We start from the raw sequence: 14768 nt of genomic DNA, 5'->3' as shown, positions 1-14768 counted from the left end.
ACCACTGGTACAGTTTTGATACTAGACTATAGAGCCGTCCCTCAAAATTGAGGAATGGCAAACTTTTGAGCCAATTAAAAGAGTGCAACAGCCTTGAAGGGTTTCCTACTCTAGGAGAAGGAATTCTCTGCAACCAGTAAAGAATTTGAGGCACCGAGGCACCGATCCTGTTTCAGACTCGTATATTTTTCCTCCAGCTGATGTAGCAAAATAGGCAATTGTTCAAACGACTCAATAATTAGTCTCATTAACTCCTAATATTGGCCTATTTTTAACGAAGAGGTGAGCTGAGTATCGTATAATTTGAACTCCAAAACTGCTGTGCATAGATTTGCTCCAGAAGGCAAGGAATTACCTCAAGAAAGAAGGCCAGGCCTTGGTCGCAAGCCAGCTCCGTTTCCTCTTAAGCCAAATATGCAGTACAAAAATTTTCTTGGTCACCCCAGTTGTTTTTTTTTTTTTTGGGTTTGGGGGGGTCAAATCTGCGAGAAGCTAAAGAAAATATAGTGTTCAAAACTCAAATATTTCTTACATAATCCTTAAACTCTATTGGTAGCTCCATGCAACAAAGGTAAGAATGCCGCATCAGATCTCTATAACTATCTCTCACTGCTTCAAGAAAACAAACAAAGACTTTGATTTTTTTCCCTTTTTTTTTTGGGTCTCAAACTCAGGATGGCGCTCTAAAGTACCACCTGATAAGTGATTAAAAGCCAGCTTTTCGCTTGCGTGCAGTGTATTTTGTATCTAGAGGCACAGCATTTCCTTTTCTTCTCATTTGTTCTTTCTTCCTCAACACCCATTCTCTTCCCTTCACTTTCTTATTTAATTTTTGCTTCTTCCTCGGTCTATGCCTATCTGATATGGAAACCTGCATCCAGGAAAATGGGGTGGAGAGATACTTAGTGGAAGTAATAAAGCTTTAAGTTGTCAGTCAATAAAATTCTTCAATGCAAATAACCAAATGTTGCAACGAAACTCACTGTCTGATTTTCTTCATCTCCACTACTTTCTTCATCAGAACAACTCTCTTCATCTTCACCTTTTGCTTTCGGAGTTGCACTGCTCAAGGATGGCGGACCACAAGTAAGCACCAGGTATTCTTTTCTTCTCTTGGTGCTGTTAGAGAAAAGAGGACCTCAAATTAGTGAAAAAAGACAAATTGCAAAGGGAACAACTGTGAGTATTCCATAAAAATTAATCTAAGATATCCCATGTGCAACTTCCAGATTGTTCTGTGGCAGCAAATTCCTAATAAAATCCTGATTTCATATTCTAAGGTGTTCATTAAAAGCCAGATTTTAGCCACTCCTGAAGTTCTTCAAGATACTGTGAAGACTTGTTTGACTTGGTTGGTGACAAAATTTGAGCATATTAGAACCAAAAAGGAAGTTTCCACAAAAGAATACTATGTCTAAACTATGCCACGCCCTTGGTATCCAGCAATCAATGTAATAACCAACTGATGCAGGGGTGATGAAAGATCTTCAGCTATGTGCAAACAAGACCAGATATTTTAAAGTTCACCCGTGACAACCCCAACATGAGTATCTAATTGATTAGTCTTCACAACAGAGGTCTACCAGAAATGGTAAAAGCAAGCTTTCTTAAATACAATTGAAAGTTCCATGCAGATAGAAATTCCAGAGAAGCTAAACAAACTAATCTCCCCAGGGTAACAAATCGTTTTATGCCAAAAAATCAACTAACACAATTGTAACTGTTTTAAATCTTATTTGAGTTGGTGATATTTTAAGTGCTTTGATACTTGTTAAAATCCAAATACCAGGTTATCTTATATTTCTGTGGTCATGCAAGCCAAATTTAAAGTCAATTGGCGAATAGAATGAGAGATCAAAATAATCAAAATAATACTCTGAAATAATCAAAATAACACTCTGAAATAGGCTTTAGTTTTATGAATATGAATCTCCAGGAATTATTGCCGAATTATTTTTTAAATCTTTGTACAATTATGGAAAATATTGTTCCTTTGAGTTGAATCGTAATTTAACAAGCCTAATCCGTAATACAACACAATGCAAGTAAATGCTGCGCATTTCAAACTATTAAGACCATGAAATTATTTAAAATGTAAACCAATAGTTATTAAGCCTGAAACCTGTTGATTCCCCCTGTTTCCTTATCATGTTTTCTTCTGTTGTCAATCTGAGAAACTTGAAACAGGGGTAGTCAATGAATCACATATCAATTAACCTGTGTGGGAAGTCAACAACTACACCACCAGCAAATCCAGCTCGCATGGCATAACCTAGGATCAGTTCACGTTGAGCAAGATTTTCAGGATATACTTGAAACACTGCTCTTGCACCCCTTGCCAGACATCTGTACAATGACTCAAAGAAGGACCTGCAAAAGATATTATCCTAATTAAAGCACGTTAAAACTGCAACCATGTAGACTGCATTATTCTGTAACCAAATCAAGGTAAAGGTTGGCAACTGGATACAAACATACTTCAATCTTTTCCGAGGCTCATGACAGGATTTGTCTGCATTGCACAACCACTGTTTGCCCAAATAAAGTTGTCAAAGAAATGAGCAATTGTCATTCTCAAATGTAAGCTCTGCTGGTGAAAGACATAGTTTCACATAAACAAAGTGTAGCATAATCACAGATACTCAATACAACAGGGAAGATACACCATCTAGAAATGCATTAAGTAAAGCAAAGTCCATACTATTATAATCAAGCTGAGAACTGACACCTGTATGACAGGTACTAGTTTAAAAAGTTGCTTATGCTCTGGAGACCTCCTAAGGCGAAAAATAATGACTAGGACAAATTGCTCAGCTTTCTGGATCAGCAGTAGAGCAGACCAAACAAAAAAACATGCTTCATCATCAGAAAGAAGCAGAAATTAATACTCTCTCTTACCATAAAGCAGGGGACAGGTAAAGCAGAATAAATTTAGTTTGTGACATGGGCTGATGAGGTAGAAGTGATCATCAATCCGCACATTCACAATATTCCTATAAAAAATTTCTTTCCACTAGATAAAAGTAGAAATGCAATGATTGAGATACGACAGGGTTTGGTTTGTTCATGCAATAGGCATTGTGAACATGGGGTTGAGAAGTTGACAACCACAGTCCAAGCTGTATAGTAGCTTTGGCAGATAATGGATTTCAAGTGGCATGAAAGTCAACAACTAAGGACTTATCTGTCCCATGCGCCAGAACATTTTTGGTGTACTAGTAATCGAGATTTAGAGACACTCAAGACCAATTGGTTTTTTGTAGTTTAAGTCAGGCTCTTCTACTTTATTTTATCGACAAAGAATTAACAGATCTTTTGAGCCATTAATTGAAAAAAATGGGATATTTGGAGCGTCAAATTGCTACTTTGCATCAAAATTTCCCCAGTGAAAACTTTCCAATAAAAGTTTTACAACATGTAAGCTTAGCATTCACAAGATGAGCTGATGAGCTCCCCTAGTCACTAGCTCAATGCTATAGAAGTATGCAGGATTGGAATTTCTACGGATTTAGTTTCAATAACATGCAAAATGGCCTAAATCAAGGTGCCTGAGCCCATTAAGTTTTAACAAAAAGGTGTTACTAGAGTTGCAAGACAGAATATTCTCCAGAAGTACGTTGAAACAAAAGGGCCTCCAGAAAAAAAATATAGCTGTCAAAAGCAAACCTGAACAGCAGAGATACTGATGGCTCCATCAATAACTCCAGGTCGAACACCTAAACCCTGTAACCAAATAATGCATATATCATATTACTTCAGTATCAGAAATGAAAGAAGCAAACCGCTTGGCCTCATGTGACAGCTATTTTTATCTAAAGGACCATCTTTTGCAAATTTATAAAAGCATCATAGAAAATAATCTTCTAGGGAGTGGATAGATTATCATCCAACAACAAAAACTGGTTATCTTGTTTATTTTCCAAGTTTCCCGCTTTTCAATTAAATAGGAAAGTGGTAACAAGTAACCAAGGGTTTTGACATATTAGATCCTAAAAGTAGTCTAAACTTGGTGCATACCTGACCCATGTCACCCAGTATGAGATCACCCTCAGCCTCACGCTCCAATGCAACATCTAATTTATTAGAGTGCAACCATTGCATAATACAAAGTAATGAAAAAATATATATATATCCAAAAGTTAGTCTGAATAAAGACTAAATTCACATACCGAGCATTGATGGTGATATATCAAAACCAATCCATTGGTGTCCACTCTCAGTCAATGTCTCACCACTCAGTCCCGACCCACAGCCTAAGACATAAAAGGAGCAACTATTAGTTGCCAAAAAAACATTGACTGAAAGATCTAGAACAACCATTCACACCAAAATTCAGGGCCGATACGTACATGAAGAGAGATACAAAAATGAGATAAGTCTAGATACATTACACAACAGAGGAATATTGAGACAAGGTGGATGAAAAACTTCCCGAAGATACTGACTGTAACAGTTCATATTTTATGGCATTTTCAATGGTAAGCAGAACTTTCAAAACATAATCCTAGAAAGAGCCTTTTCTGCTTGTAAACATACCAAAGCATCAGATAAGCCGCCTAGAGTTACATTGGCAATCATGTAAAACACAGGATTCAGATGATCCCCCCTCATTCATTCAATCCACTAAAACATGAAATATTAATTAAATGAAATAGTGAGGATCATATCATTCACATCTTGCAATGGTGAAGCCAACTAAAAATCTATGTACCACTACATTTGCAGGTCCCTTCAAGATCTCTAACATACTATCTTGCATTGTTGTCTCAGGACAATTACAGCACACTACTTACATCTTAAGGTCTTGAACCTATTCTTGGCTCACCGCTTCAATGCTCACACAGCTGAACATACACCAATTGGGCTTCACATACACAGACAAATGCACATGCACGTGGAACCATTTCTCACTTCCCTAGCCAATACACACACATGATCCATATACGACTACAAGCATCAATTTCTTCTTGCACATATCGAGAAGTAAATTCTACAGCATTTTTGCCTAAAAACCAATGCATGGTATCATTTGAAAACACACACACACACACACGCACACACGCACACGTGTGTATATATATATACATACATATATATATATATATGTATGTGTTTATGTATCTGTTCCCACACAGCAAAACTCCATTTACACAAAACCCACAATATAATTAAAAATCCAAAATTAGTAGATCAATTGAGCTACCTATATCAAGAAGTAACTTAGGAACTCCATCGTCCGGCAAAGCCAGCAGTTCCAGTGCTCTCTCTGACAATTGCGCCTTCAAAAACCCAATTACACCGCCATAAAAACCTTAATATAAATTATCAACATGCATTTATTCATAAAAATGTATACTTGAGCAAAAGTATTTTGGAAAAATACCTGAATTTCAATAATTCGAGAAGAGGAAGTGTATTTGCGAGCTTCCTCATCATTGTAGAAAACTTCCGGCGGCGCTTTTAGCTCTGGTCTCGACGTCATTTAGTCGTTTAACCACTGAAATCTTCAATTTTTTGCTGTTTACTTCACAAGTAATTTGAATTTTCTCGAAAACCGAAAGGAGTAGAAACAAACCCTAAAATAAAATTGAAAAGCTTGTGGCAGTTAAAAGCAGGGGAGAAGAGGGTAACAAGATTTTGGTTTAGGGTTTATGGGTGAATTTGAGCAACAGTCCTCGAGGTTTGAATAATCTACATTTAGCAACAAAAATTTTTTGGTACAAGGTGTTAAGTCTATGACAAATGGAATGTAAATATGTCAAACTTAATCAAGCTTCAAACTTTTTATTTCTATTGTAATTATTTAATTTTAACAAACTCGAAATTGCGTTCAAATCCAACTTTTTTTAAACCATCTAATATTTAAACTTTTTATTTCTATTTTAATTATTTTATTTTAACAAACTCAAAATTGCGTTCAAATCTAACTTTTTTTTTAAAAAAAATTTGTAGGAAGGGAATGAAATTTAAGAAGTGGGGAGGAAGTAGGTAAACTTGAGTTCAAATCCCATTTTTTTAAATTTTTTTTTTTTGGCAAGGAAGGAGGTGGTGGGATTTAAGAAATGGGAAGGGGATAGAAGAATTTTTAAAACCTAAAAACATCTATATTCTTCTATGTTCTTGTTCAAATCGAACTTGTATATTTACTAAACCGCGTATGATAAAAATTTGGGCGAATTTAAGAAGTAGAGAAGGGACAAGAGAATTTGGATTCAAATCTAACTTTTTTTAAATCTTTTTTAGTAAGAAAGAGGTGGAATTTAAGAAGTGAGGAGAGGACAAAAGAATTTTAAAACCCAAAACCTCTATATTCCTCTATGGTCCTGTTCAAATCCAATTTGTATATTTATTAAGCCACATATAATAAAAATTTGTTATCCAGTTGAACTAATTTTGCCAAATACAAAATACTCATCAAGTTTAGTTAATTAGCTGACAAACCAATTGAGAGCTAGTAAGATTCTACTTCTTTGCCCTAAGTCATATCTATATGGGATAATTTCATAGACTTCCCCTAAGGTTTCTGACTATTTTACTAGTCTCCCCTAAGGTTTCTAAGATTAATTATCTTGTAGCATTTAGATCCAATCGATAATTAAAAAGTAATATTAGGAGAACGAAAATAATATGATTCCAACCTTGCTCCTTATCTACTACATTATTTAATTAATTTAATACTAACCCACACATTAAAGAAAAATACTAAAATTTGCTATTTATCATTAGGGATTAAATCACATATAGTGTCAAAAAATAGTATATCATGTTATATTTTCACTTAATATAAGATCTAAATTACTCTTTACATAATCTGACTTTCCTTTGAAATACGACTTGGGGAAATTTCTATTTAGAAGGACATCAACTGATACATCTGCTGGAATTTTTAGTTACATACCTATTGTCAAAAATGATTAATAACAAATAATTAAAAAAATTGCAACCAAAATATTACAGAGAACAAACTTTAACATATAAATATTCTTATCAACATATTAAGATTAGTTGTTGAGAATTTTATAACATTAAAGTTCACTATTTCTAATAATTTGGTTACAAATTTTTTAATTTTTTGTTGTTGATCATGTTTGATGATGAGTTTGTAATTGAAAAGAGCAATTTAGGTATAAATAGACTGATATAATATTTTTTGATGCCATATGTGGTTTAATATCTGATGATAAACAGTGAATTCTAGTATTTTCTTTAATGTTTAGGCAGGTATTAGATTAATTAAACAATTTAGCAGATGATGAACAATGGTGAAATCATATTATTTTGTCTCTCCTAATATTACTTTTTAATTATTGGTCGAAACTAGATGTTACAAAATAATAAACCTCAAGGAAGACTAGTGTAATTTTTAAAAATTAAAAGAAAGCTAGTGAAATAGTCAGAAACCTCAGGCGAGGTTTCTGAAATTATCCCTATCCATATTTGTTATACGACACTTCTGCTTTACTACATATAGAGATACGTCCACCAAATACCAATAGGTACTTTAATTTTTTTTTTTCATACAAACCCCAAGTTTTGTACAAATTGTTTGTTTCTCAAGACGTTAGAAGAATTTATATTTGTTAAAGAGTAGTTAAGTGTGTTTGGATTGCCAAATTATCTCAAATAATATTTCACTTGCATCATAAACACATTTTCCAATTTACCTTTTATATTCTCAACTACTTTTTATCTTATATACATCACATCACAAAAAGTGCTAGAATAATTATTCCAAATAATATTTCAAATAATACTCTATCTAAAAAAAATCATACAACAAACTAGCTTCCGGTTGAACTCAAGAAATCATACAACAAACTACATGCCCACCTCATTTATTTTCCTCTTGATTCTTCCATCAGTATATTTGCTTCTTTACCCTTAAATGCTATTCCTTTCAGTCAGAGTTAAAAAGTACGAAAGTTTTGTTTTTGCATTTTCAGACGCCCATACCAACAGTCGAAGATGTTTACCCACCAACATCTCTGAACTACTAAAGCAGTAAAAACGCCATAACCACAGAAAATAGACAGCAAAGAAAGGGAGTTCAAGCAACTCCAATAATCTCATTGAATATGCCAGGCTGCATTCCTAATTCACAATTCACACATTATTCAGTGATAATTAAGCATGTCCGAGCATGTAAGCAACCTATAACTAGCAATAATGAATATTCCACAAATTCAATCTCTGGTCAACACAATGTCTGTTAAACTGGTTGCACGTCCCTTATACCTAAACAACTTCAAGCGGTAACTAGACGCAAGATTAAGCCAACTATCTACACATACTTCCTAAATAACCATTACCCCAAGCAAAGACACAGCTTCCTCTGGGAGAAAACCACCACACTCGCCCTTTTTTACATGAGATAATAATGCATAAGCAGCGACCAGGAAGGATAAAGATGTCACTTTCTCATCCTTCATAGGTCATATTGAAGCCCATTCAAAGTAATGACAACGGGCACCTCTAGCAGCAGTCCAGTTCCCACACCCAAAAAAGAAACTCCCTTGTTTTGGACCTGGTTTCCGAACCATCCCTTTGCTGCTTTTTACCCCACAATAGCAGTGAGGGTGAAGCTGCAATACAGGAACATGCAGGGTCCTCATCTTTTGAGGTTGGTATGAGGTAAAAGCTGGGTGATCCAGGGGAGGAAGTTTCCACATAAAAGTCTCATCTGCAGGCTGGCACATTAAAGAGTCGGTGATCGAAAATTTAAAACCCCTGCGCATAAGAAGAGCAAGAAGGCGGGCAGTATTCTTTGCATCATCAAGACCACAGTGAGCACGGCCCTGCCAGGTTAGGCCAGCCATCTGTACTGCCTCCTTCAAATTGCATCTTGCACCACCAAACACTTCACGGAATGGAACCTTCAAATTGATCCATCTGGAAAGAAGAGTTAAATTCACATTAAATACTGATGTGAAAGTTATACATTGACAAACCTAAAGGCTAGTATTGAAGCTAATTTAGCTAAACCATATATTTCCCCCCCAAATAAAAAAGTCTTTCTTTTTCAAATGAGAAGGCTGGCTTATCATCTTAATTAGATATAGCATATATCCAGAAAATTTTAAATCCCAACCCCTCCCCAGCTAGAAAAAATATAAATATATATATCAAAAATATGAAAAAAGGAGTAGTGAAAGTCTTACTTGTTAAAATAAGGAGGCTTTCTGATCTTTTTGAACCTGCATTCTGATTCCAACATCACCTGACAATCCCAATTAGACCATGTAACAACAGCAAACTTGGTATTCTTTATCCCCTTCTTCTCCAGCCACTTATCATGCCTTAGGAGAGCTTCACTGAGAGTAACTCCTCTATCCACCTGGAAAAGGAACCAAAAAGAATATAAGCTGAAATGTACGTAACTGAGGACAACATGGCGTCATTAATATGAGAATTTAGATCCAAGCACAGTGCAAACTGAATTAAAGAATTACAGATGCCTGCTATACTAAATATCACAGTAAAAAATCAAGGAAACAATATTGCATGATAAACATGTAGCTTAGCTGCAAAGGTGGTGGATTCCATACAGCCATAGTGTGGAGAGGGGGGAAGGATAAAATCTCCAAACAAATAAAACATCTAACTGTGAACAACAAAGGTACTAAAAAAACCTCAAGTGAATTGACAAATTCAGAGGCATTGGCAAGCATGAATATTTAAGCAGCTAATAAATCGACACAAAGTATTACAGCAATGTGATCCAAATCCAATCAAATGAGTAGTGTTACAGTTGATGTCTAACTGCATTAAATTGCGAGAAAACTTCCTGCTGCATCTATACATCCCTCATGTTTGTCTCTCCTACAAACCAAATAGCATAAAACCACATAAATCCATTATCAGTCTAGCCATTACACACTACAATTTTGCTTTTCCCAAATGAATGACTCCATTAGTGCAATTAGCTAAATGATGGCCTTCACCCACCCTCCACCTAGGACAATCCAAATACTAGTTCTTATCCAAAACCAACTTATCCACCCTGATGTAATGTCAGTTGAAAAGAGCAGAAGATGATGGGTCCTCAATCCTTATTACCAAAAGTAGGGAAGAACTTTCTTAAACTAAAACTCTAAGGGAATTTAGCTTTCCAAACTACCAGGTAATTATTATTAAGCGTTTCAAGAATTAGATGCAATGGCAATGACTGTCCCAACATCATTGATACAAGAGTCAGCCAATCTAGAATGATAAGGCGAAGATATGGTTAGCAAGAGAAGGTCAGGAAGAAAGTCAAATATCCCTAAACGACAAAACCATGCTTCTATTGCTCCCATAATCCTTACATATATCATTAAAACACCCCATCATTCTTCCAGCCTGTGTAACTTTCCCAGATTAAGCTGTCCATTTACTTATACTCTGGGCACAAACACAGTTTTCAACATTCAGCTAACCAGAAACTTAACTGAAAACTGGAACTACAAATTTAACACTTCTGCAAAATAAATAAAGAGAAACAGAAAGAATGGACAAACACACCTGAATTTGCTGAATGCCAGTGAGGTCCTTACAGAAATCAGTCAGGTGCTGATTGCAAGTTGGACGCACATATGTTTGAAAACAGGCTTCGAGCTGGCCAGTCATGCTACTCACTATCACAGATGGGAACTCAATTATCTCTTGTGGATGAGGATTTTTTTCCTTATCACATGTGGCCTCAAAGTCAATAACAACAAAGTATTGAAAATCTTGGAACTGGTATTCATGAGGGTAACTTTGAGGAATCATGTTCAATGGGGCATAACGTATCCTGTTATCCACAAAGCAAGGGTAGAACTGAGCCTCAAAAGCATTCATAGGGCACATCGTCATGTTAGGAGATTCTGGATAATAGGATGACCACATGCCGAATTCATGCTGATTGATGGGTTTCTTTGGAGTTTCTTTAGGCGATTCGAGAGAATCACTATTAAATGAGTTGTCTGGTTCCACAATATCCCTCGCTGGATGACCACGGATCCCATCTTTGAGCTCCTGAAAGCCTTCAATTGGGATCCTCGTATACTGCAAGTTGCAAGGGAAGCCATTGTTCTGGAGGCAATTCCCTGGCACCTCACGAGGGATGTGCTCAATGGAATCTGCAGTTGGGAATCAAAATAATTAACTTTTGCACTAAGAAGTAGTCCCATGACAAATCACAAGGTAAACAAACCAGAAAAAGAGGAACAAAAAGGGTAGTAGAGACTAAGAAAAATATGCAATTGATCATTTTTTCAATTTAAGCGACAATATCATTTATTAGAGAGAAGTTAACTTTTTCACATTACTACTTTTGATGATTATATTTTCATAGACATGGCATGACACTATTAGGAAAAAAAAAGGTCGGGTAACAGTGCAGGAAGCAGGTCGGACGCTCACATATAGTGTAATACAATACGGAATAAGCCAAAGGAGAAAGAAAAATATACACTTTCGGTAATGCACCAGTCAAAACAGTCACTGGGACAAGAGATTTTCAAGTGTAATCGAATGTTCCTTTTAAACTGATTAGGTAATCCTTATCCAATACTGTTGATACATTAAAATGTGCAAAAAACTTTCTTGTAATTCAAATTTACCCAGATGTCCAAATGCTTATTGTCCTACCTAAATAAGTTGTACTCCTTTTCATCTATTCCCCTTCACAAAATATCTTTTTGCTCCTCATTTTATGAATTAAAAAGCACAAGTTTGCAGTATCCAAAAAAAGTGCAAGCTTTATGACATGAACGTATACCATATATTAACCATAAGCTAAATCGCTAAATTAGAGAAAACTACCAAGATGACAACCCCCCCCCCCCCAAAACACAGAGAGAGAGAGAGTGCCAGCATCATACTTTCCATAACATATAATAGTTCTCAACTGCCTAACAGACTCAGCTCTCCAAAGGCAACATCTCGTGTTTTAGAACCATATTATGATTAAATCAGATAAGAAAGTTATGATGTATGAAACGATGAGATTCTACATAAAATGCATGAATCATCTCCCAGAAAGCTCAATTTCATATATGTTGACTTAATGAAAAGTCTCCAAAATAAATGGACTTCTTTAGACATATACAACATTGGACAAAATCTAAGAATTTGGAACCCCAAAAAAAGGGGGGGGTGGGGGTAAAAAACCACAGCACCCCGCTTTCCACGGCCCTATTTTTTTTGGTTTTTAGCACAGCCACACTTCAAGCTGTCAGTAAAAGCTATGGCTCACTAGCATTCCTTTCAAATTCTTAGCAAAGAACAACAACTCCACTGACTCAATTGCTTTCTCCTTCCCACCGACTCCTTACAACCATAAGCAGTTGACAGTTCCTCAAGTTTTTCAATTTCCACACCAAAACGTACACAGAAGTCTCTGCTTCTACTAGTTTTCTTACGGCTACCATCATTGCGCTATATAAACCGAAATTCACATCAATTGGAACCAAAACGGCAAAACCACACCAAAAAGCCCAAAAAAAAAAGTTTAAAAAATTACCATCATTCTCAGCATTCTTAGCAACTGCATTGGAGCCACTTGATTAAACAAAAACGCCAACAACAATACACCAATTTATTAATATATATATATATATATATATAAATTAATTAAAACAATTCAAACAACAACTAAACCATAAACCAAAATCGCTCAGTCTAAGCCCTTCTAAATTCCAACTAACACCAACATCAAACAGAAACAGAAGAAAACAGAAAAAAAACCGAAGAAATCACACCTTTATGCTCTACAGCAATCATGATGATCGTCGTCAATCAAATTAAAATCAACCAACAGGTACATCAGATCTCCCTCTTCAATTCCTTTGCCTAAAACACATAAAAAACAATTAAATAACTGAGACTAAAAAGTGAGGAAAATTGGGGCATCGGGAGAATGAGGAGGAGGAGGAAGCGGAGGCAGTGGGTTTTTTCTCGTACCTGCTGCTGCTGTTGCGATCTAGAGAGAGAGCGAACGAGAGAAGGTGCCGGGGGTAGGCTTGGATTGCACTCCTATTTAACACCTACTCGTAAATTGTAATACTACTCGGAGTCGGAGTAGAAGTAATTAAATTAATTTATTTATTTATTAAAAAAAAGTTTTAGGAAACTGCTATATATTTACGCACCCGAATTCGTTGAAAACATATCTTGGACTTCTTTTTATTTATTTTTTCTTGTTAATTAGATAAAAAGATAAATATACCCTTATGTTTTTTTTTCCTCCCTCAATTGCAGCATTGGATAGTTGTAACTTGTAACTGCAAAAAAAGAAGGAAAAAGAAAAAAGGGTAAGGGTATACATGTCTTTTAAATTATCAAAAGGATTCAAATAGAGTTTCTTTAGTAAATATAATAGTATGAATATAAATTTTCTTTTTTTGTTAGTTTTTATTTGTGACATTTCTTTTATTTTGGATAATATTAAAAGATAAGCCAGACAAATATTAAATGCAGATATCCAGGAATTTCCATATTATGTACAAGTTTTATTACTAATAAGACTAGGAGTGTGCAATATCAAAAAAAAAAAATGGATTTATCAATCGATTTCGATTTCAATTTGGAACTTCAAAATCGGAAAAAATAGAAAGCAAAAAGGAAATTGGAAATTCTGATTACGAATTGCACGATTTAGGTTTGAATTCGGAATTATGTTTTCCAAATCGAATACCTATTTTGAATTCAAATTCGTATATATAATATACATAAGCATATATATTAATATTAATACATATATAAAATATATATGTGATATAATAATACCTCTATGCTCTAATTACTAATTATATTGTATAATAATAGTGAGTCCAATTAAGTCCCTGTTTGATAATCTAATTCAGCATTTAAATTTAATTAATTCATATCTTAACATATTCAAAGATAACAAAAAATTGAGCATCTGAATTAATTAAATAGCACTGAATTTTTTAGACAAAACTTGCTCCAAAATTAAATGAGAAGTTATTCACTTATCAATGAATGTGATATGTACTCAAATGTATTAGATTTAATACTTAATAATTCAATAAATTAATGAATTTAGATTTCAAATTTTAGACTTTAGACTTCAATTTTTAAATTTTAGTTTTATCAAACGCACTCTAATTTTGTTATATGGAAACAAAAATTAGCATCTAATTTAGTAAATTTTGTTATAAACCTATAAGTTTACCGAACTGAATTTCGAAATGAAATCGGAACAAAATTTGTGAATTTGCAAATTTTCAAAAATTCTGAATTCAGAGTTCCAATTTACCGAAATTGAATTTGATGCACACCCCTAAATAAGACAAGTCATATACGGTTTTTTTTTAAAAATTCTGTACGACTGAGGTATAAATAAAAAAATAGAAACATGTGATTTAATCCTTATTACTTCCATAAATTTTCTACTACGTTGAATAAATCTTAAGAATGAACAATGATTTTGAGTTGGAAAACTAGCACTTACATAAAGCACTATAACAAAAATTTAAGTAATTTTTACCAGCATTTAGTATTTAAAACGATGGGTTTGATATTACAGAAGTACGGAATTAGCCTTCTAATTATCATAATAAAAATTAATTTTCTAGAGGTAAACTTGTTTCCTATTGTCAGTTTTCCTAGGCATTTGCTGTTATTATAATAATGGTATGATTCGGTGGGGACAGACGGTTTGGATGAGGTAATTAATTGAAGGCAAAACACGTGACTTGAGTCAATTCTGGTGGAAATAGGAAAGCGGAGGAAAGAACAATTTATAGGAGACCTTGGCACAAAACAGTCAGCACCGACCACCG

General features: G+C 34.6%; 2 protein-coding genes across 2 annotated transcripts; both read right to left on the bottom strand.

Moving 5' to 3' along the window:
• Positions 1–493: 493 nt before the first annotated feature.
• On the bottom strand, positions 494–5620 carry LOC113732440 (18S rRNA (guanine-N(7))-methyltransferase RID2). The gene is made up of 9 exons (XM_027258196.2): positions 5384–5620; positions 5204–5279; positions 4170–4253; positions 4018–4073; positions 3667–3723; positions 2479–2528; positions 2218–2370; positions 984–1119; positions 494–871 (listed from the first exon to the last, which is right to left on the bottom strand). Exons 1-9 carry the CDS (start codon positions 5480–5482, stop codon positions 707–709), a joined length of 876 nt encoding a protein of 291 aa, XP_027113997.1. The 5' UTR covers positions 5483–5620; the 3' UTR covers positions 494–706.
• A 2406-nt stretch (positions 5621–8026) lies between these two features.
• Positions 8027–13057, bottom strand: LOC113732439 (uncharacterized). Its single transcript, XM_027258195.2, has 5 exons — positions 12925–13057; positions 12723–12813; positions 10501–11099; positions 9159–9334; positions 8027–8889 (listed from the first exon to the last, which is right to left on the bottom strand). Exons 2-5 carry the CDS (start codon positions 12742–12744, stop codon positions 8433–8435), a joined length of 1254 nt encoding a protein of 417 aa, XP_027113996.1. The 5' UTR covers positions 12745–12813; positions 12925–13057; the 3' UTR covers positions 8027–8432.
• Positions 13058–14768: the final 1711 nt, after the last annotated feature.

The sequence above is a fragment of the Coffea arabica genome, chromosome 2e (assembly GCF_036785885.1).
Source record: "Coffea arabica cultivar ET-39 chromosome 2e, Coffea Arabica ET-39 HiFi, whole genome shotgun sequence".
Classification (NCBI taxonomy): Eukaryota; Viridiplantae; Streptophyta; class Magnoliopsida; order Gentianales; family Rubiaceae; genus Coffea; species Coffea arabica.
The sequence above is the reverse complement of the archived record's forward strand: the minus strand, read 5'-3'. Positions and strand labels throughout refer to the sequence as shown.